At 36.4% G+C, this 23,986-nt stretch overlaps 1 protein-coding gene across 8 annotated transcripts in view; it reads right to left on the bottom strand.

Annotated features, from left to right (window-relative positions):
• SIPA1L2 (signal induced proliferation associated 1 like 2) overlaps positions 1–23,986 on the bottom strand; it is a 151,891-nt gene that overhangs the window by 83,783 nt on the left and 44,122 nt on the right. For all 8 annotated transcript variants that reach the window (XM_056343722.1, XM_056343721.1, XM_056343725.1 and 5 more), the window contains one exon: positions 2,709–4,415. In XM_056343722.1, coding sequence (XP_056199697.1) covers positions 2,709–4,173 — 1,465 coding nt within the window. In that variant the 5' untranslated portion in view covers positions 4,174–4,415. The remainder of the gene's footprint in view (positions 1–2,708; positions 4,416–23,986) is intronic.

Raw genomic sequence — 23,986 nt, forward strand, 5'->3', positions numbered from 1 at the left:
TTTATCCCACAAAAATATAGTTCACTAAAGGACACCATTAATGAATCAAAACCATGAGATAAAATAAAATATTCTAGCTTTTACAAATCTTAACTGAAAACTGAGAAGATATTTTCCATAAACATTAACATATTTTACATCAGTCATGTGGGATTTGATTTTAACAATAGTTACAAAGCTTATAAATATGCAGTATAAAACTACAGCTCATTTCAGAAGACACTGAATTCCAAATCTCTCATTTCTTGAAAGGGAATGGAATAATTAGTGCTACACATGCCAGGGTGTTTCTTCCATGCATCTTAAAACAGAAATAAAACTTGTACGCTGACAAGTGCCAATTATAAAACTGTGAACTAAATCAAATATTCAGAAAGTTATTTCTTTTTCATAGATATCTTGCAAAGACAAAGAAAATCAATGGCATTACATATGTCTCTATATACAAGTGACTACTGTTTGCTAAATTTTTATTTCATCCTTCCACAATTATTTTGCTAAATTCAACTGCGCTATTAAATCTACAATTCAATGAACAATCAGCTAGGAGAGCTCACTGTCATGAAAGCATGAAGTAAGACTCACTATGCATATAAATGTCACTGTTTCTTATACGGGAGATCAGCACAGCAGCAAGACATTTTGGTGTCCAACGTAAAATGCCTGCTTGATTTCCTCTACCCACAATAAACTTTGCTTAAGTGAGAACCGTGTTCAGCTGCAAGTAATATGGAGATTCCTTACACACCTGATCCCTTGAGATAACAGCTATTGAAAATAAAGTTTTTAGTTCCATCACCGTGTTTGCCCTGACTTGCTACCGGTCTCATAAGAGCCACCCGACACAGATTTCTCTCATGCAGCTTCTGTTACAGCTCTACAGAAAGATAATGTGGAACTGGGCATGGCTTATATATCATTGTAAAGGTGAGAGGGTAACAATTTCTTACTGCATGTTAAATGCATCACATTGTATTTACTTTTGAAGGACTTTACCTACAGAACAAATAGTAACAAGGGCAGTAACAATTAAAGTTTCCTAGCATTATACTATGGGGGATAAAATTCTCAGATACTATTTCTTAACTTTTTAATACTATAGCAATATAAACATACTTTACTTTTAGGCAAGAGATCACATATACATAATACCAGAACAGAAGTTAATTACAACTAATTACACTCACATCAACTTCCCAGAAAGGTCATTAGGTTTGTTTATAGTATATTTTTATTTTTGAGTACTCTGTATTTTCTTTTTTCATCTCTCTGAATTTTTCTTCACAAAAAACATTCAGCACTTCAGAACCTGTAACTCATCCATGGCAAAAGCATTTCACAAACAAGTCTTCTTTCATTTGACTTAATCTTTCTATTTTTTTTAATTTCCTATCCTGCCACCACCTTTGTCCATTGACAATCTTCCTTTTATTTCCATCCACGCCAACCCTTTCTTCTCTCTGCCCCTCAAAAAATATGCCACCCTTCTGTGACCATTTCCCTTCATTCTCTTCCACTCTGACTCCCTCAACACTACTTGATCCTTTACAATCCGCCCAGCTTAAGGGCCATTGTGAACCTCTGAACTTACTCCCTGCTCCTTCCCTAGCTCTGGGTCTTTTTCTTCCTTTTTCATGACAGATCCAGATTATTTTCTTCCTTGCATTTTGAATACAGTGGGTTTAGAGCCACTATGCTCTAGGTGTCTACTGTATTGTGAAAACAAGCGCTGTGTTGGATTCTTTTTTGACTCCCTTGTGAAGGGTGACAGGAGGAAGGAGTACAGTCCAGGAGTACAGTACAGTGCTTATTTCCTGCTGTTCAAATACAGTTTGAAAGCCCAGCAAGCATGATTTCATGAAGACTCAGGCAGTAACAAACAGTCTTTTAAGGACAGGAGCAGGGTGGGTTTTTGCTTTTCTTTTAATAACAGCAAAAAGACTGAGCTGTAACTCATAACACAGAAAGGACAGAGATAGGTATTCTGGGGTTGTCCCCACAAAAGCAGAAATTTCACAGAGATTGCAGAAAGCAGTACTGAATACAGACACCTAAAGTAGACTGCAAACTGGAAAGGGTTTGTCTGAATAACAAATATCTGAATTACTCTGCTGAAAAGAGTACTCTGGCACTTTGCGGTATGAACGTATCCTAAAAAATAGGGTAAAAGGCTAGAAGAAAGGCATAAAACACCTCCCTTTATGCTGAAAAACTAAGCACCATCAGAAGCTCTCTGCTTAAGGAGTATGTATATACGGTACATACAGTATGAAAGGCTCCAAGAGATACTTGAAGACAGCAGAATCTAGAAAGCGGCAGTCAGAATCCTCAATGCTAAAACCTCTTTTGGAGGCACATTTTAGGAAATAATGATTTCTACTCTGGACATCAGTATTTCCAATGCATTTACTGGATAAAAATGTCGTCTTTTCTTCCTGCCCACCAAGAAAATTAGTTTACATACTAATTTAAATGACCCCCCACTGAATGAACTTACACAAGTATTTCATAACTTTATACCTAACCCACTGGGTGTTGATTATCCCTCTGGGAGAGTAAAAATAACAGCTTTAATTGTAGTAAAGAGTTTCAGGATGCCCTGTAATACACTAGGACTCTCTATACAGAAGAAGGAAAAAAAATGCTTTACTAAGCAACTTAAAACTAATCCATTAATATCTCAGAACAGCTGCATTAGAAGAATTTACCTTTTCCATAGAAGAACTTGCGGTAATAATATGCTCCAAGATCAATGTGTTCTATGATGTAACGCTTCACCTTCTCTCTGTGAATAGACTGGTTTTCTCTTGGTACTTCTAGTACTGAAACACCAGCGTTTGTGCAATGGGAACTCAGAGAGGACTCAAAGGAACAACTTTCACCTGAAGAAAAAGATGCTGAATTTGCCCTAGAAAGTGCAATCCGTCTATCTCCTTCGCCACCAGTTTCGTTCCTGAAGTAAGGGCAGCTCAATACTAAATCATTGCTTTTCCCATCACCCTCGTCAGCATCTAAATTCTCTTTTGAATTGAGGTCCTCTTTGCTTCCCAAAGGAGATTCACAGTTTCCTGTTTGGCCTGCTGGCATCTGAGTTTGTGATGCAGCTGACGCCCCAGTGGTTATATTTTTTCTTTTTCCTACATTTACTCTGGTAGCCATTGCTTCATTTATGTTAAACAAAACGCTCTGAACATCATAATGTGCAAAACATTTCTGACAGTTCCAAGAACGAATGTTTCTGTCAAGTCTATCATCCAGATCAGATGAAAACTTAAAAGTTTCATGTTCACTTTTAACTGTTCGCAATTTTCTAAATAGAGATGTTTCTACTGCTTCTGATTTTAGTCTCCTCTTAAAAGATTTCTCCCTGTCTCGACCAATAAGTAGGGCACTATCCATATAATCCAAGCCAGAAATCCTGACAAATTCTCCCCTGGAAATCTGTGCAGCAGCATGTAGACTTGGAGAAACTGTAGGATCACAGTGGAAAAACTCAGAAAATCCAAACGGAGCAAGGGTTTTATGTTCAAAATTTTCCACTCGGTATCCTCTTAACATTGCAAAAAAATTTTCTCCAGACAAGCCTTGTCTATCAATCGAAGAAGTACTGCCATATTCTCTATGAAGAGCTGCTCCAGTATTGGGATTAACAGCATTCTGGTCTAAGACATCTTCAGCATCAATATCACTTATTGTTACATCACTGTTGCTTCTTTGCCTTATGGGATGAAGTCCCCTTTGAGGGGAATGAACAAAAAGATCGCCAATCGAATATTTTCCCTCTGTAAATTCCAATTCTAGCTCTTCTTGCTGTCCGTCACTTTGGTCGTTTTGTCCATTTGGAAGTACTGAGCCAACACCTTCATAACTGGTTGGAGGTCTGTTTTCCCAAGCAGCTTTACTCAGCTCTTTAGAGCAATCTTTTTTAGGAGGCCATTCAGATACCCTTGCTCGAACACCCATTTTAGGCATAGCTGGTGTACCGTTTGTTTGATTATTTTCAGTTTTGCTAGATGCACTTGAAGAAACAGGAGGACCCATGCTACCGTTCAAAGCTTTAAGTTTTCTAGCAAAATAATCATCAGATTGCATGCTTCTTGAAGACTCCCTGAACTTTGAGGAAGTTCTGCTAATTTTGTGCTTATCTTCTTGCAAAGACCTTTGATCACTCATGTCCAGTCAGTGGGATGGGAACCACTATTATTGCATAAATGTACTGTTGCTTTTGTTATTACATTGTCTTTTATGGGCCAATGAACCGCAATATAAAAACACAGTTACAGTCTTCCCAGACGTGCAAGCAAAAACCTCAGTATACCATTATTGTACAACTTCTGTCGGGAAAGCAATCTTAAAAGATTTCCTTCAGTTCAGATGCATCCAGTTCAGTATTAATCCAGACAAATTTCTTTTATCTGTTCATAAAAAAAAAAAAAAAGTGTATTAAAACGTTTATAGTCAATAACAGTAACCTTCCAATGTTGCTTGTATATACACAACACTCTAGAAACTGGAACTAATGAGACTTGCTTTGTATGGTTTTCTATCCTCTGCCTCCTTAAAACCCAGCAACTGCAATAATCCCAGTTTCCCGTACGATGCCCACAGGATACGAGCAATTTGAACCTGCCTATCTCTCATGGGCTAACCAGTACACACACAGTGAATAGCAGAAGAGATTCTGCAAGCAGAATAGCCATATACAATGCCCTCCACATGTCCTTCAGTGCTGACAGCAACTTAGGTGCCCAGCCTCTGTCTAATCACCGGTGTCTTTTACATAACGTGAAAGAACATAGCTACCTCTAAGACACCATTTTCAAGTTTGCTTAAAACTGGCTAATACACACAGGAGTTATTGGGGCAAGACTGGTAGAAAATGTAAGTAAAATACATGAAATAGGTAGGAGCTTAGACAAAGAAAAGTGTTTTGCCCCATTTAATAGAATAAAAATAAGTATTCTCTTCACTATTAATTCAATGAATAAATGTATTTCACTTTCCCCTCCACTGCCTCTCTCCCCAAAGGGAGATTTACTTACATTCCTCTATCTGGAGTGCAAACTATTATTTAGCTGTATAAAACAGTTATAGTTGTTTCTGTTACATTATATTCCTCTGGTTGGAAACCTAGACTGTTAACTCAGTTACGGGGCTTAACACATCTGTTGTCTTCCACAAATAAGAAAAGATAGTAGCCCTATTGATAAGTGCTAATTTTATTACAAAATTGGGATTGTTAAGATATAAAAATATTCTTCAATGACTTTATTGGTCTTAAGAATGACTATGACTCATGCTGTGAAGATTCATTTGCAGGTAGAGCCCATCCTTTAACCCACTGCATAAAAGCAGGCCACAATCAGAGACAAGACAGCATGTTAGGTACCTTTTTTCATCTTTTGTTCCTTGAACAAAAATGCCAACATAATGATCTTTTACGATGCTGTAAATAAGCATAATATGTATTTACCAGAGTTTTTTTAAAAAAAGGTCAGGTCAAATTAGCCTGGAATATGAATTCTCCTCTTATTTCAGTGAAGATATGAGGTGGCAAGAACTCAAAAGGTATGTGGGTTTTTTTCCCCCTACATTTAACGCCATAAAAATTTTCACAAAAAAAAAAACCCAAACAAATCACAAAACTGTGAGGCAGGGGGGGGAAAGAAATAATATAAATTAAAACTTGACAGATTTTTTCTGCTTGTCAGAAATCAAAACCAAATTTGTGTTTGATACAGTGAACTTTAGGACTCTTCTATTGTATCGTAATGGGTTAATAAACAGAAGATAAGAGTAGCATCATGATTGACATGGTTATATACGTGTTACTACCAATGGATAACAATAACAATACATCATTGCAGCTTACTTTCACTACATACAAATTTCTCAGAACTACTGTTTAATGACAATGATGTCAATTAAAACAAAGTTTTTGGTTTCTTACAGGAGTCCAAAAGATTGCTTAAACAACTGATGTGTTCAGGGAAACAGTATTTCAAGAGTGGCATGTAGGATTTTTAAACATTGACTTATGAAAATAAAGCACAAAAAGGAAAATATCAGTCACAGAATCATAGAACGGTTTGGATTAGAAGGGACCCTAAAGATGATCTAGTTCCAACCCCCCTGCCACAGGCAGGGACACCTTCCACTAGAGCAGGTTGCTCACAGCCCCGTCCAGCCTGGCCTTGAGCACTTCAGGCTTCTTTGGGTAATCTGTTCCAGTGCCTCTCCACATTCAGAGTAAAGAACTTCCTCCCAATAGCTAATCTAAATCTACCTTCTTTTACTTTAAAACCATTGGCTCTTGCCCTATCTATACAGGCCCCACAAAGAATTCTGTCCCCATCTTTCTTATCAGCCCCCTTTAGGTACTGGCAGGCAGCTATAAGGTGTCCCCAGAGCAGTCTCATCTCCTGGGCAAACAATCCCAACTCTCTCAGCCTGTCCTCATAACGGGAGGTGCTCTGATCCATCTCTGTGGCCCTCCTCTGGACTCAATCTCACAGGCCCATGTCCTTCTTATGTTGGTGGCCCCAGAGCAGGAACACAGTGCTCCAGGTGGGGTCTTATGAGCGTGGAGTAGATGGACAGACCCACCACCCTTGGCCCTGCCAGCCGTGCTTCTGATGCAGCCCAGAATGCCAGCGGCTTGCTGAGCTGTGAGTGCATGCTGCCAGGTCGTATTCAGTTTTTTAACCACCAACACCCTCAAGTCCTTCTCCAGGAATATTGACATATCTCTTAAGATATGTCAATATGCTTAATATTTTGGGGGCACAAGTAATATTACAAAGGTGAGATACAAGAAAACTTCCGTGGGATACACATAACAAGAACAGCTGACACCTTTTTTATCATCTCTTCGGAGTGTTCTTTATACAATTGTAGGAGTGTGAGAAATCTTTGCCAAATAAAAACACTAAAGGAAAACTAAACTATTCCAGAATCACCTTTTCTGTTTCTGCAATAATATAAAATAGTGAGAACACAGAAAGGTCAGTTTCACATATGGGGAAAGATATTTGACTTCTTATTGAAGATTAATTCAATTTTTATTGAAATTACGGTGAATTACATCTTCTAGCCTTCTTGCCTTTTCCTACATAAAAGCCATTCATAGAAGTCATTAGTATATGTATTTTTAAAAAAAAAAAAATAAAAAGTAATCTCTTACAGAATGGGAAAATACATGTAAGGTCAGAAAAGGCTACCCTGCAAAAATTCCATTCTTCCCTTGCGTTAACCCTTTTTCTGTTATAAGCATTTGCGCAAAAGCAGTGAATTGGATCAGGAACATAATCCAGGTCAAAATTAAATCAGGGATGAGGTGGTGAGAGGCAGAAGGAAAGAGAAACAAAGGGACACTACCACCCAATTTATTTTCAATCCAAACCCACAACATGATTTACTGTTCGGTCTCACAAACAGCTGTATTTGTGGAAGGCAGGAGAGATCCTGAAAGCCACAGGAAAGTAAGGCTTGTTGTTGTGGTGGTGGTGGTGGTGGCATACTTGATGAAGTATGGCCAGAGTATTGTATCATAAAACAAAAGGTACATTGAAAAGGTACTATTTAAAAAGAGAATTATTTTTCTTTACACTGTAAAGCTGGTATGACAGAAGACCAAAGAAATGCCTGTTTTGGAACTGTAGATTGACTTTTTATTGGAAAATATTGGAAGATGTGGCACAGTATATTTAAGGTATACTAGTAAATTTTTTTTTTAAAATCTGAAGTTGGCCTAGTCCTGTAAATTCCTGTAACTCAGTACAACAGCACATTTTGGTTTAAAACTGACCTATGCTGATGGATAGCACCATATTCTCCTGTATTTGTTGTTCTTTAAGGTTTTTCTCTCTCCATAGGAAGAATTTAGCAAGTCACGAACTTTCCCCTATAGATGGTAATGCTATTTATTATAAACCGATTTTGTTTGCTGAATTTAATAAACTGTTACGTCCACAAAGACTGTGTCAATATGACCGAGCACCCTTCTCTTCACACCCGTACAGTCCTTTTGCTCGAGTTCTTCACCTCTCTCTTTTCATGTCATCCTAGCATTTAAGAATGGAATCACTGACAGATATGGCCAGAAAAGAAAAGCTGGATTCCTCCCCCGCCGTTGTGCTCCTACCAACCCTTCCCACTAAGACTGCTGGATGTTATGCAAATAACTTAAGTTCCTTCCACACAGCTACAAAGACTTCCTTCTGAGCTCAATACAGCAGCTGGTTTGTTAGTTACAGTTACAGTTCTTTAACGTGGAATGATTCCAAGATTCCTGGCGACCTGGATACATGCCGACAAATGTTCCTGTGCCAGCAGCAGAGCAATGAATAAGAACTGTACTATTGGACTACCCTGTCAAAAGGAGGCTGTTTGGTAACGCTGCCTCATGTCAGCCTTGATAGATGGAAATGAATTATTTAAGAAGTCTTTCTGTGATCATTTTGTTGATCAAGACTTTGGAAATCTGCCCCTATTATTATGTAATGTTATCATCCTAAAAAGAATGCATAATTTGGATGAAAGCATTAATCTCTACTATTTATCAAGATGACAATTCTATAAACCGTGACTCTCAAGCTCTACTAATCTTAAAAAATGGGAAGTGCAATTTGATAAAATAGGAGTATAGGCAGGAATAATATGCCAAAAGCTGAAGATCAGACATTTAATTTACATTCAATTGATTCTACACAGCGTTTTCTGTGTGCTCAGAGTCAGGTTAGCACTCTTCAAAGAACCACATAGTAGGGTAGGTAGTAGCATTATGTATTTTGCCAGTATAGCAGAGTAGCAGTTACACAACGGCTACTTTATGGAAATCCAAACCTTGCAAGAAAAATCTGCCTTCAGGCCCGTACTTTTAAGTGTAATGAAAAAGAACAGTACAAAAGAGAAATGAGCACGGTTGATAAGCTGCCTGTGTTTTCACATGTTCTGGACCAGATAACCCACTTAACAAATCTGTCACGAGATATCATTTCCTAAAACTAAAGCTGCCACTAGAAAAAAGGAAGCAATTAAAAAAAAATATGCACAAAAGTTTCTTAATGCAAGTTCAAACTTGTTTCAGTTTGTTTATTTTTAAAAACAGACTACATAAACCAATGTTTTTACATTTATATATTTTCAGTGTATTTATTAACAGCATTTATTTCTTAAAGATCCTAAATCAGAACAATCCAATTTTCAGAAGCAAAATGAAGGTTATGCCTGGTTTTTAAGCCATGCTACTTTACTTAATCCATGTGTCCAAGCCAGAACATTCTGGTCACACTGAACTCTGATAATCATATTAAATGACAGTTGATTATGATGTCAACACGGGAGAATTATTACTGCAGATAGGAGTATGGAAGATGAAAATGAGTTCTCTGTGCAGTTGTTTTCATGCAAATGTCTTTAGAAAACCATGATATTTAAGCATAATTGTCTTTAAATGGAATATCTCTTTCAAAGTTTTCCATGAGGCACAGTGAATATTAAAGGATAACACTAACTATAATTGAGCCAGTTATTCGGATTGCAGCTGTGGAAAATGGATTGGAAATAATACAATGAACAAATTATGAGCACAGCTCATGAAAAAAAATGGATCAGATTATTGTACATCAAATTTACAATTAAAGCTATAACTACTACAGTATAAATGGTTACCTCTAGTATGCATATTTCAGATACTTGATTAATATGCAGACATAGACAAGAGGTAGAAGGATGGGAAGCCCATTATTTGACTAATGGAAATACATATGAGCTGCTGTGTAGTCAGTGTTTGTTGCACACTTCCTTAGTTGTGCTGTATTTCTTCACATTTAGTCTTTGCTTGTGAGAGAAATGCAAAAGTAGAAACTGAAAAGAACCCTCTGTTGAAATGACGTAGTCATAGAACTGTATCTACAGAATAATCCACCAACAATCATAGCTTTGCTGATTTGGGGGTTGTGGGGAATGGGTTATGAGTGACAACAGCCTACATGATTCTCACTGCTGGTGCAAGACCATCACAGTCCTTACCAAAACAGTGGAACTGCGCTAGTCTGGGTCTCATGCAAGACTTGGGGTAAAAAAAAAAAAAAAAAAAAAAAAAAAAATACTGTTTGTTCAAATACAGTTCCCTTCTCCAACAAGGAAAATGGCACATACATTAAATATTGAGACAGAGATGCAATGTGTAATTTTGGAGCAATGGATCTTTAGACTAGAACTTTGAATTCCTCAGGTGTTAAGTGTTACTCAACGAAAGGCATTTTATTTTTAACAAAGAGAGACCTCCAATCATACAATCATAACTGCTCTTCTTCATTCACAGGCTGAGAAAAAACTCCTCATCATCTACAGGAATAATTGTATAATATCTAACAGGTAAAAACAGACCCCTCAAAACCAGACTTGTGTCTGTCAGAATCACGCCACCTGTCATCTTGGCTTTTCCAGGGAAAATAATTTAATAAGTCATACCTTCCAACTACTACAAATACAAAACTCACTACTATTAGTTGTTTGTGGTTGGGTTGTTTTTTTTTAATATAATACAGCCATTTATTAAAAAGAACTTAAAAAGCAGTTACAAAAAATATACGTTCTTTGGCATATATTATACCATTATATACTCATATATATATACACCATATATATACTGGCACATATACTCATTATACCAAAGAATACCTATCACAAAGTCCTAGCAGCTTCTCTTTAGCATACCTTCTATTACTTCCCCTGAATAGTCGCTCCTACAAATGGTATCTCAATTCATGTTTTGTTTCATTTAAAAACACTGTTTAAGTTTTTCATAAAGCAACTTAGGTTATCCCTCAGTGAATATCAGTGTTTTATATAGAGCTATTACTGACTATAGCATTACTGCCACTGATTTTAAACTTTGTTAGAAATCACCTTCTGTTACTGAAAAATATGTTTAGATAAGTTTGTGACTGTTTTAGCACTGTATTTTCTTAGACTATTAATACCCATATTCTATCGTTCCATTAACACAAGTTTTGACGCTGAGATACATTAAGGCTAATTCAATTTCCAGAATAAACTGGATATCTTCCTATTCTTACAGCTCTATTATAAACAGTTCAATTATGCAGCCTATGCAGAGTTTAACTACAAAACTGGAATTGAAGTTCTATCTTGTTCGGGTTGAGCCATGTAAAGTAGCAGAGTGAAATCACAATTATTTTGAAATCAATGGCAAAACCACCACCACTGACACGCAGACTGAGAATCTTTCATCTGTACTCTTCCAATTCAGTTCAGTCATTTAAAACCGAAATCATGGAACCCAACAAAATACAGTAAAGCCTACCACATAATGTAATTAATGAGATAAAAAAGAAGCCCCTTAACATGAAATTCTTAGACCAGTTTTTCCAGGGAAAGGTTGAAAAAACATCTGCAAGCACTGACTGCTTATGTCACTTATATGACAGAGAAGGGACAGGGGAGGGGAAAGGGACCAAACTCCCCATAGTTTATTATTAACCAATACTAATTTTTAGCAGTCTTTACCAGTTGCAAATAGAAGCTATGTATATGTCAGTCAAGCTCTTGTATCAGTGAAAATTTTAAACAAACAGAATCAAAACTGTCTTTGTCTCCTTTCATTCTTCCATTCATGAATCTAGGTGTCAAAGGGCAGGATAACATAAACAAACCCTACTGACTGAGCATTAAGTGATCTGTTTTCTACAGGGAGCCTAAAATGACATCCAGAACATAATTTACACGCATGCACATTATCTCTTCAGGACAGAATGATGTATGGCAGACTAGATGACTCCAAGACATCTCCCTACTTCAAAGTATTTAGATGTACTTATCTCTGTGCCTTCAACATTTCATAGTAATTGCGATTTCCTTGTAAATGTATTTATCCTTAAAATACCCTTAATACAGAACTTTAATCCCAGTTTCATCTTTGAGAATGAGAAATCTTCAACACATAATGGTACAGGTATGTCATCAACAAGATTCATGCAAAGAAGTATGATAAAATCAGCAGATAAACACAAGTAGATTTTGTATAATACTTTCTATATCCAATGCAGTTCAAAAGCTTAGAAAGTTGGGAGTAAAAGCCTGTTTGCAAGACACGGACTTTTCCTCAGGTAGTAGAACCTATTACAGTAAAGTAAAACAGTTCAGATTAGACAGAGCATGAATTATTGTGGAAGAGTAAAGATTACTCCCTTTCAGTTACAATGCTGAAACACTGCACTGAAGAAAGTTCCACCCAAAACCAACAAAAAAGTAATTTTCAGTGATCTTGTAAAGCAAGTTGGACAACCTCTGAATCCTCAGTAGAAACAGTACTGTCTACAGGCTCAGAAATTGTCATGTCCACTGATTCTTCAATTGCCCTCCCTGCTTGAATGGATGTATTCATATTTAAATTGAATAATCCCCAAGGCAGGGACTATTTCTTTGTCCTGTTGCAACAGGATCCTCATAGGATGACCCCACTGTATGGGATGCTAAATACTATGATAATCCAGTTGGTAAACAGCGAGTGTATCAAGTCACTTTCAGAGGCAAAGCTTAGAAAGATAGGGACAGGATTTGTGCGCCACATTCACACCATTCAAACACACAGAAAAGGACCATGATGTACTGACTCTAAGCAATAATTTGCATAATCCAAAAGGAAAGTCAGTAGTTGCTTGTCACATGAAAATGAGCTTTTGACAACCAATTGTATGCATTGGAATAACGTTCTAAAGTAAAATTCAGCATATGTAAACCAACTAGCAGAAGATTATAAGAAGAGAATATTCATATTGTATTTTGAAAAGGGAGCATACTAAGTGTGTTTAATTTCGAAACAAACTTTTTACCTTCAAGTTGTTAATATACACTAACAAATGCTAAGAATGCTGGGGGGGTTTATACAGTTCTTATAAAATACTGGCAGCAACAATAAGGAACTCAGTGATTTAGAAGAAATAATGGAAATGTATTACATTATGTTAAAACAATGAAGACAACACATTCTACCTTGTCCTAGAAATAGTCATATCAGAAATTATCTTTTTTATTATAATTCTTCCTCAGTGCACAAAATGGTTATTGATATTCCAATGGAAAAGCACTCTGCCCGAGAGCAGGCATAGAGAAAACCAGGGGGGAGGGGGAAAAGCAACCAACCCATCAAATATCAAGAAATATCTTGTCTGTGTCATTAAAAAAACCCAACAACAAAAAAGCAATACTGTAAGAATTTTTGCCTTCATAATATATAACAAATTGCTACAGATAGAATGATGTGATAGAAAATTAGAAGTAGTTAAATAACATCATTATCTATACTTACCAATCTAAAAAAATTAAAAAATTCAGTAACAGAGAGCGATTTCTAACACAAAAATATGTTTAGATAAATTTCTGCTAAACTTCTTGAACACGTGGTAGCATTGTGTTCTCTGAAGAAATTATCTCAAGCCTTTTTGATATGTGTGTAAACCTGTTTTCACACACTGCATACATTTGCTTTAAATTATTCTGAAAAAAAATATCCAGCTATTGGAGTTGGTGCCTCCTGAAGTATCCAAAGAAATGTTTTTTTAATTAAAGGTTGATAGGAAAGGAGAGATGTGCTAACATTTTGAGGGTTATTTCACATCCAGAGGTAGAAATTTGGAAGCAGGTTCAGAGGCTGCACTGAAATTGAATAAGGAGTCAAGTACTGGAAGAGGAGAAAATGTTCAGTAAGAGAGAACAAGATTGCAAGCTTTGACTTTTCAAAGTCAATATGCCACAAAAATGCATAAGAAGCAATTCCACTTTTTGTATGCCTACTACAGTGAGGCCCAAATTAAAGCTTTTTCATTCACTCAGTGTGAAGATAAAAGAATAAATCTATTAAACAGCTGAGGCTGTCTATTCCACAAAGCAGGCTTCAGATTCTGACACAGTACTCAAGAGAGCTTTTGAAATATACAAAGCCATTTTTAGCCAGAACAAGAAAGTTTTTATATGTTTCTATTAGAACTGTTTCATAGTAAGATGCTGCTTCAGGCCGGAGCAGAGATCGAGCCTGCCATGTTCACATTGGAGAGGTCAGACTATCTGCATTGCCCTAAGCATGCACTTGGATTCCATGGTATGAGCTCACAAATCCATACACTGGACATCAACTCCAAATTCCTCCAAACAGCACTAGAAAAATATTACTGGTACTTCCACCAGACATACTCTCTCCCATGCGACATGAGACACACTGCATACAACTTTTAACTGCATCTCATTTTTTGCAGTAGAAAGAGCCTCCTTAAAACAAGAGATACCCAGTACATCCAGCTGTGAAAGAGGCAGCCAAAGAGGGTCACGGATTTTAATCACGGGGGCACACCTTGAGTTTGAGAAACAAACTCCCTAGTCCATTCCCTTCTGTTTTGACAAATTACCATCAATAAGACTGTTAGTGTAAATGGAAACTGACGTTCCAAAGTGGATTAAATGGTATAAAATGTAAGGACCGTGACAACTGCGAAAAGGCTGAACTTTTGTTCTGCTTACATTCATGTGAAATGGGTATGTCATACTACAGGTCTGCACATACTTGCAGCAGTCCTTGCTGGCTCAAAATAATCAGATTTTTACATTTAAGGTATACATACAAGAATATATTTTACAGATAACCTCTCAAAGATCCATCAACTGTATAAAACTTTGGGTACCACAGAACATTGGGATATGACATTAATACTCAGTGCCTACAAAACTACACTGTTTTCTTACACATACTATTTTATCCCTTTTCCTGTTGCACATAAGATATTTGAGAGAAAACTGCCACGATCAAATAAGATTTGAGAAATTTCGCTAAACATGGTTTTGTTTAGATCTCTCCTCACATTTCCCCCCAAATATCAAAGACTCGTTCATGCTCTTTGTGAGTTTTCCTGTAATAATGCTGCCTGATGATACTCAAGTTGGTCTGCCACAGGACTCAGATCTCTGTATCTATTAGAAATGCTCATACAAAGTTAATTGTTGCAGCTTGTTTTAGGAAAAAAATATTATTCCAGAAAAATGCTATTTTGGTGACGCTCTAGAGAATTCCTATCAACGGGACTTAAAACTGTAGGCCTGTGATGGCAGAGGGTCATCCTCCAGATCCTACCCTGTCACGTGACTAGGCAAATCACAAATGCAGTACACAGCTCCTCTGCATATAAGCACCATCATCTAGTGACACCTCCGTCATTCTACAGTTTCCCAATGCAGCGCACAAGGGAATGTGCTGATTCCCTTCCCTTCTTCTGCAAGACCTACTGCACTCACCCGACATTTCCAAACATCACTTGGCGCTGAAAAATACAGTTTGGGCAAAAAGCGTCTCTGAGAGAGCCAGCCTAGAGGCCAGTTGTTCTACAGCTTCATTCAGCTATTACCTAGTTCTTACAAAGTGAGTATTTGCAATAATGAACACAGCGCTTCCCAAAAATCTTCCAGAACTTGGCTCCTGTTAAAAGTGCTGTCTTTGTGCCGTCCTGACCAGCCACATCCCTCCAGGATGGATGAAAATAGTCTGTAATTACTAAGTGAAATGGTAGAAATGCACTTACACACTCTAGAAACCGAGCTGCTGCAGCTAACACCACTTTTTCTAACACTTTGCAACCTCTGGGCAAAGAGGGAATCACAAAGTGGATAAATTCAGTTTTACAGGTGAGTTCATTTCTAGGGGGGTGAGGAAAGAGCTTACATCTGCTTCATTGTTAAAGCAAAGGAGAATTTGAATCATCTTACCCATCATGACAGTTTTCAACAACAAAAAAAAAACGTAAAAGAACATGTCCTCACACCAATTAATAAGGAAACATTGAACATTGCACATGGCAATAGACAAAAGTGTTCAAAAACTCAAAACATTCTGATGTGGAAGAGATCTGAACTACTCACTAAGGAAGAGAGTACAGCGGCACGTGTTATGGAAAACCAGAAATACTAACTTTGCTTCTGTTTCTTAAGTTTTCAAGAAAGTAAAACAGGAAGTGTCATGCCATGTCACTTGGCAGTAGAACGGCTCTGATGTCACCAGGCTCAACTATTCTTAGCAGTAATGAAGGAAGTGGTTGATTAAAGTAAAGTAAGTTTTAAAGAAAAAGGAAACATTTAGTCTTAATCTTCATGGAGACTGTTTTAATTTGACCTTGACTCTTTATTAAGTGGCATGAACTGCAAGGTAGCATACGACGGTAATATTACTGGCCAGTTTTCTCAGTCTTTCAGACTGACTGGGGTTCTGCAGTTTCACATGTCAGCAAGTAAATGCTCATGTACTTCTGCTTCCCTTTAGAGCTCTGAAATATTATTTCATGTCACTGTACATCAAGATCTTTTAAAGAAGTTATTTCCTGAGAACAGAGATATTTCCCTTTTTTCTGTCCTTTCCCTCTGAATCAAAAGAGCACAAATTCCATGGAGAAAGAAAATATGTTTAAATCTGTGCTGATCATAACACACTTAATTCATACAGTCTTACTACATAAAAAAATGATTTTGTTCTTAATTTTACAACTTAAATTTGGAAAGCAGATTTCATAGTATTAACTAAATACATTCAAGGTCTTGGTAGTTACCAAATAACTTGGTAAAATGTGTCCACACGACATTTCCAAGCACATGCAGTTAAGCCTGGGCTACCTTGCACCAAACAACACAGCTCGGGCAAACAAGCACCTCTCTGAGATAGCCAACCTATAAGGCTGGTTGTTCACAAACTTTGTAGAGTCACAGTTCTTTTTTGGCAAATAAAACCTTTTCATGTAACTCTAGACATAAACAGAAGAACAGCAGCTGGAATGAGAGAGTTGCTAGCAGAATAGTCTTCATTTTTCAGCAGTCCACTCAAATTCAGCACAACTTGATAGCAATAAAAAGTCACTGTCATCTGTTCAGTGATCATCTGATATCTTATCTAGAATCAAATAGCTGTCAAGCTAAAAGACTTGTTATCAGTAAGACTTAAAAGGGTCATAAAAAAAGATAACTGGTTAAAGTTTTATGTAAACTTTATGGCGTACTTCCTTCCACTTCCTCCTCAAAAAAACCCAAAACAAAACAAAAAAAACAACAATAAGATAGCTTCATCATTGCTCTAAAGTTTTGGCTTTAGTTTGTTAAATTAAAGCAAAGTTTTCTGAAAACTTTCTGGAATTTTCCTGCTGAGAAAATATGCTATATATTTTCATTTTAAACAGGAAGAAAAAAAACTGTCTTCAAAATCATAGTGTGGAAACACTTCTTTCAAAAATTCCGAGCCAGATCAGCAAAACTTCATTTTCCTAAATTGAAAAGAACATTTCTTGTCGTACGTATGCATTTTCCAGACAGTCACCATCATGGCTGGGGTTAAGGAATGCAGATTCAATGCTGTATTCCTTCGTGTTAGAGAGACATTAAATCAAATGTCTATAAGCCTTTCCTGATTCTTAGCATGACAACAGTGGAGTAAACTAGTCTGCCTTTAAAAAGCTACAACCCTAAAAGTAAGTTTTAATAATTCAGGAATCTCACTACTTTGCGCCACCCACCCCCACCCCATGCTACTCATTTCTTTCTTTGGATTCTGAAAAAAAATCTTGTATGGAGTGACATGATAGCTACAAGCTATCACAAGCATGCTATCAACTTCCTAACTTTACTGCTTCATGATAAAAGGCCCAAAGGCAAAATTTTTGAAAAAGAAGTCTTGCTTTAAGAATCATTTATGAAACACTCAGTAATTTACCTTTATATTTAGCTCTCTGAACACAATAATAAGAAATAACTCTATAAGGAAGTTTGAAAATATAACCGTGGCCCACTGTTGGTAAGCATGGGGAAGGTTCATTGGAAATTCACAATCTGGAATGGTTTGCTTTTATGGGGCCAGTTTTGCTTTAACTGTTGCTTGTAAAATTCTGATTACCTAACACCCCATCCAATAATTCAAACACTGAATTTTAGATTTGATTTATCAAGTTCTGCTCCTTATGTAAATGAAAACGTTCAAATAGGAGGGTATAATTAACCGATCCAAAGTGTTAACACACGGGCATAGTAATACAGTGTAGGCACTGCAAAAAATCTGCCTCTGAATTTCATCGTTGGCCTTGATTTAGCACAAAGTTTCTGGTCAGCCAACAAACTATATGTCATTCATGCAGACTGCACATTTCTGGAACTGTGTGTTCACTTGGTGTCAGAGCATATCTCCCTCTTTTCTTTTTTTTTTTTTTTTTTTTTCTTCATATATTTGCATTACAGAAACTACAGATTTATTTCAATATCCAAATTTGGAAATGAACAATCACATTTGCTAAGTCTCTGACTCAGAAAGCTCATATTAGATTACAAGAGAAAGTACACATTTGACATATAACTTCAGTAAATGGAATTCCTTCTCCTTCCCAATGCATACTCACCTACTTTATCAGTAAAATCCACAGGTTATTTTTCCCCCAAATTCAGGACATTATCAAATAGATCTTACTTTCTTTATAATCTAGAGAATTTTTTTCCCCCTTAACTGAACTCTGTGTATTTGTCAACAAATTGTAAATTGCTTACAAAAGCCCTCAGCTATTCGTGTCAACGTTATGTATGACCCTTTAAGAAAAGTATCCCTATCTAGGACACTTCATAATATGAGTGATTTTAAAGGATTTTCTACAGAAACTGCTCAGCGAACTTCTGCCTTTTTAAACAAATAGATGTACATGAGGAATAAAACCCAAACAACCAACCAAGGCAATTAAAGATGCACTAAAACATCCATATAATAAGTTAATGTGAATTTCTACTGGCTTGACTAAAGTCATGCAAAAAGCAATAAAATCAAAATAGTCAGGGACTTACAATCGATCAATTGTAAGACATTATTTTCAATTAAAAAAAAAAACACAACAAAAAACAACAAACCAACCACAAAGATATCCAGAATTTTAATAAAAACTTGTGTTTCTATGCAAGTCTACAATTCAGTTGTTTAAATTTCTTCCAGCTGAATTGTATGGGAGCAAATTTTTGTGTATGTCCAAGGCTGCATTCCCCAATATGGACACTCACAGTACAGTGTGTGTGTAAAGTAAGCAAAAATATCTTTGCATACAAATGAATCCATACTCTCATTAATCTGTATGTCCATGTTTACAATGATTTTGCAAAAAAGTCTATGTAAATTTTAGTACCATCTTTAAAGTTAAATATAATCACAAATTCCCTCACATCTTGTTCTTTTAACTACTCTAAACACTTTTACAGGCTTAAAGAAGAGATTTTATAGACTCAATAATATTTTTTTTCTCCTTAAAAACGCCTCTTCTTCCTAGAGTATAAATAGCTTTCTAAAAATGCAGACTAACTTTCTGGTCAACAGTTTTGATTTTACATGAAGCAAGACTTTTTCTCCTCCCTTAGCTAGAGAACTATATTCACATTAAAAGCTTAGGCAGAATCTGGGCCAAAACAGAGGGTGCAGACTTGCTAAGTAATCATCTAAAGCCATATTGAGAAAAATTAAAAGGCTACTTGCACTTCAAAAGGCTTGATTACGAGGCCTGCATTGGCACTGACACAAGTTTAAATTAGTAAACTGTAGCAGACTGCTCTGAGAATGGGGGTGTGGGGGACACCCGCTAAAACTAGGTTTTAAGGAACCATGCCATTCTGCTTAAAAAAAGAAAAATAAAACTGAAACTGTGCAACCTTATTAATCTGATTCAGCAATCCACTCATATATTCTATCCAAAATGCCAAGGCTTGAGGGAAGAAAAAGAGCACCAAAGTCTCATGAACTGCTGTTTCAGCATACAGCAGTCTTTCATCACATCATTAACTAGGTTGTCCACATTTCACTTGGAAGATTTCATTATGCAAATTTATATTTACAAAACAAGTAGTATATATATGGTTTTCCTTCCATTGTAAGGCTTTTTTAACTTTCTCTACAAGTGATGGTGTGTGTTTGCATGCCATGTTTGTTGCACACACCAGGAATTTGCTTCTCATGATGTAACTCCCATCTGTATTTATTCCAGTGTTTTCCTTCTAATGCAGGAGTCTTTCAGTCTCCCATTTTTATCTCACACGGTGATGATGCCGTGTGCTTCTTCACTTCACTTCTTCTTTTCTCTATTTCCAAACACCATATTCACCAAATCATATCCAATTAATGCAATATTTTCCTTCTCAATCCATATTTATATCAAGTAAGGAGCACAAGCCAGACAGTTTATGTGTGTTAGGACCATGACACACTTCAGTCTGGAATGAGAGTGTTCACAAGTAACAGTTATCCAGGCATAGATATTCAGAAAGTAAACAGGCCAATAAGGTAAATTAAGATGTCAGGCAAAGTTGGTTGTCATCAACCATTACCATACTATTTATTTAATTTGCAGTCAATTACAGAGACAGCAAAAGCTAGCAGCTTTGCTAATCACCAGCCAAAAGCTCCCACACATCCACACTATCTTCTTTCTGTTTTCCAACCAAATCGATTGGTTTCTGATCACTGATGCCTAAAACCACCCTGGAAAACTCAGAATTCATTCGAACCCTTGTTCAAAATCATCTGTTATCAAGAAGTGATCTATCTGGTCCTGGCAAGTTCAGCCTCCTATGACATATTGAAATAAAAAAAAACATCCTACATCATTGTTTTCCCTCAAGCCCATTTCTTCCTCTTTTATAAATATCCTTTTTTCCTTGTCCTTTCCAAGGTCTACTATCCTGACAGAAGTCCAGCCTTCCAACATACCACTGAAGTCCAGCTGATTTTAAAAGCTTGTCTCTTTGTTTTAGCCTTATTATCTAAAAATACTCACTTCAGATTATACTTCATTCTGCAGTTCTACTACTAATTTCCTCACTGAATGCTTTGTCCTCTTTGATGTCACTACTGTTCCTCTGCCACCGCTTCCATTATCTCAATATTTTTTCATTCTTAGTATCTTTCTAAAGTATCATTCATCAGTCCTTTCTATTCTACCAAGATACATCTTTGTAGTATCCAAGGCAGTCAGATGAGACATTGTACAACATTAGTAGCATCAGTTACCTTACCTTCCTTTCTCCTTCTTTCCAGGAGAGTAAGGAAGATACAGGACTTCTTAAGATGTCCACTATGCTGTAGTTTAGTTTTCTTTTCCTTTGAATACGGGTCTGTACCTAGTCACCAGTTAATACCGTGCATTACACTTAGGTGCTAATCCATCCATGCAACCCCTGTCAAAACCAAGGCAAAAACAAACACCTACTTCAACATGTCCTTAAAGTCAGCAAATTATCTACTTCAAACAATAGCCTAGAGAGGATTCCAAGGAACAAAGCCCCTCTGCGAACACTGTCAGCAGGGTTCCTTCAATTACAAAAACTGACAAGCCCAGTGAGAAAATGAGTAAATTCAAATAAAAACTTAAAGATCACAAATTAAAAACTTTTAGTGTAAACCAAAACAAGCCATTAATATAGAAAACAGCATACATAGTAGCCCTGTATCATACTTTTTTAAAACTAGAATTATTTTTTTTTAAAAATATATATTTTACTTTTCAGCTCTAATTTTTAGAGGAAATATGCTAGAAATATTTAGCCTATGCTTCAAATAACAATAACAATTATAATAGTAACAACAACAATAATAAAAATACTTCAGAAACTGATTGAAGCTACTTCAGAGTGTTAAATTAATTTTTGAGTTTAAACACTGGGATTACTAAGTAAAAACCTCAAAGATGCATACTGAAGCCACAAAATAATCTGAACAAATGGAACATGTATGAAGAAAAAAATATTATAACACTCATATCAAGAAAATAACTGAAATAACTGTTATTGATCAAAGTATTTCATCAATGCAAGAACTCGTCTTGAAGATGAAATGGGAATGCTGTATTATTTTGCCACATCTTCCTGGAAAACTGCATTTCATATAAGGAGTAATGTGTTAACTGGAATTATTTTTTTTCTAAGACACTTCAAAAATACCTTTTAATAATAAAGACTAGACTTTGTGTTCCAGTCAAAACAATCCTTCCACTAAATGAAAGTGGGCTGCTCTTGCTTATAAGAAAAAGCTTCAAAAAAGAAATAAAGGCCTATCAACTCGAGTCAATCAGTTGTTCTGTTCTAATAATCAAGTGGAAGACTTAAAATATTTGAAACTAAGCTAAATATTATCCCTTGTCAACAAATGACAGTTAGATAGAGCTAACAGAACTAGTCATAACAAGAGGTAGCAGGCCAATTTGGTATTCTTTGCAGAAAATTAAAAGCAATTCTATAGGCATGTTTCTTAAGTAAAACACTGACCCTTCCCCATTTGCCTAGATTGACTTTCCCCTCTCTCCTCCCACAATTTCAGCTGTAAGTCTCTCCTATTGAAAAGACTCAGTCTAGTACCAACTGCACACAAGAGGTGACTTTGTTGAATGCAGGAACCACTCAAGGGAGATTTTTAGAAAGGAGCAGTTCTTTACTCCATGTTTTCTCCAGGAACATAATTTCCTCACAAGTCTATACAAGCAGCCAACATTATGGCTGCCGTAAGACTATGTACTTTGTCAGATATACCTATCAACTCACCTGGAGTAAAGCAATGAGTCCGTCTAATTCCCTCCCAACTACTTAAGAAACTGGAATATGTTGGTGGAATTTAAAAAAATACATCAGCAGTTTAATAGTCTTAAACCATTATCAGAACTGATGTTCTAGTTAGACAAAACTATAAAGCTGCAAAAAAATTAACAGATCACCTTAATACAACAGTTCTTGTCATATTTGGTGCTCAAACAAGCTATAACTTCAATGAGTATTTGTTGAATGTCTTAACTTTTAATAAATTTTAATAAACCTAATTTTCAAAGCAGGCATCACCAACAACATTTGTAACTAAGTCAAAAAAATGCACGTTATTAAACAAACACAAAAATTGAATGTGATTTACTGATACAGAATTAATTGTTCCTACACACACAACAACTCCACATTAGAATGAGACAGAATTCCATACACCATGCAAACTACTTTGCGCATAAAATAAAAAAGTTGAGTAAGACTACTATAGTAGCATATTGTGCTTAAGCTAAACAAAACAAGCACTATTTCCATTGAACTCTACAGAACCCCAGTGACAGTGTGAAGTGACTGGGGAAGAGTGCACATTAACATAAAAATTCGAGTCTACTGGAAAAAAGCAGCTTTGTGGAAAACTGTAGAACTGAAGTACAAATACAGAAAAAAAAATCATCCAGAGCAGCTACAGAGCGCAATGCACTAAACATCGTCCTAACCTGAAATACTCTGAGTAGCAACTGAATTTGAGTTCAGTTTGTGTTGGTTTTTTTTTTTGGTTGGGGTTTTCTAGTTGTTTGAGTTTGGGGTTTTTTTTGGGGGTGTTTGGTTTTTGTTTTTAGAAAATAGTTATTTTATTAATTAAAAACATGAGTACAGTCAGTCCAATATAAAGCTTGGTTTTCTAAGCCACATTTATGACTATGTATTCCTGCTGTGTTGCAATAGCACTCAGATTCCAGTAAGAACTTCTCTGTTTAATGCAGGGAAGTAAATTAAATCTTAGTGCAACAAGTCTACAAAACAGAACGTCAGCGATCAACACCCCACTGAAATAGCAGAGCTGCCCAGCAGCCAGCTACTCTGAAGGGGTGAGGAATACAGAGGAAAGTTTGCTGATCTCCACTTCAGCCTCACCAAATACAGAAACACTAAGAAACAAAAATAGTCACATTAAAAAATAAATAAATTCTTCCCAATTCCAGCTATCATCAACATCTAATAACTACAGCCAAGACAACAGAATTAGATCCTGACTCTGAGCAATGGGCACGTAGGCAGCACTTTTCTGGAAATGTCTGCTTCCAGAGAAGGAATGACTACTACTTGACAGACCACATATGTGGTCAACTGAAAGACTTTTTAAAACATGAATCAGTATCAAAACCAGATGTCTTCT

Source organism: Falco biarmicus, chromosome 6, assembly GCF_023638135.1.
Source record: "Falco biarmicus isolate bFalBia1 chromosome 6, bFalBia1.pri, whole genome shotgun sequence".
In the NCBI taxonomy this organism is placed as follows: Eukaryota; Metazoa; Chordata; class Aves; order Falconiformes; family Falconidae; genus Falco; species Falco biarmicus.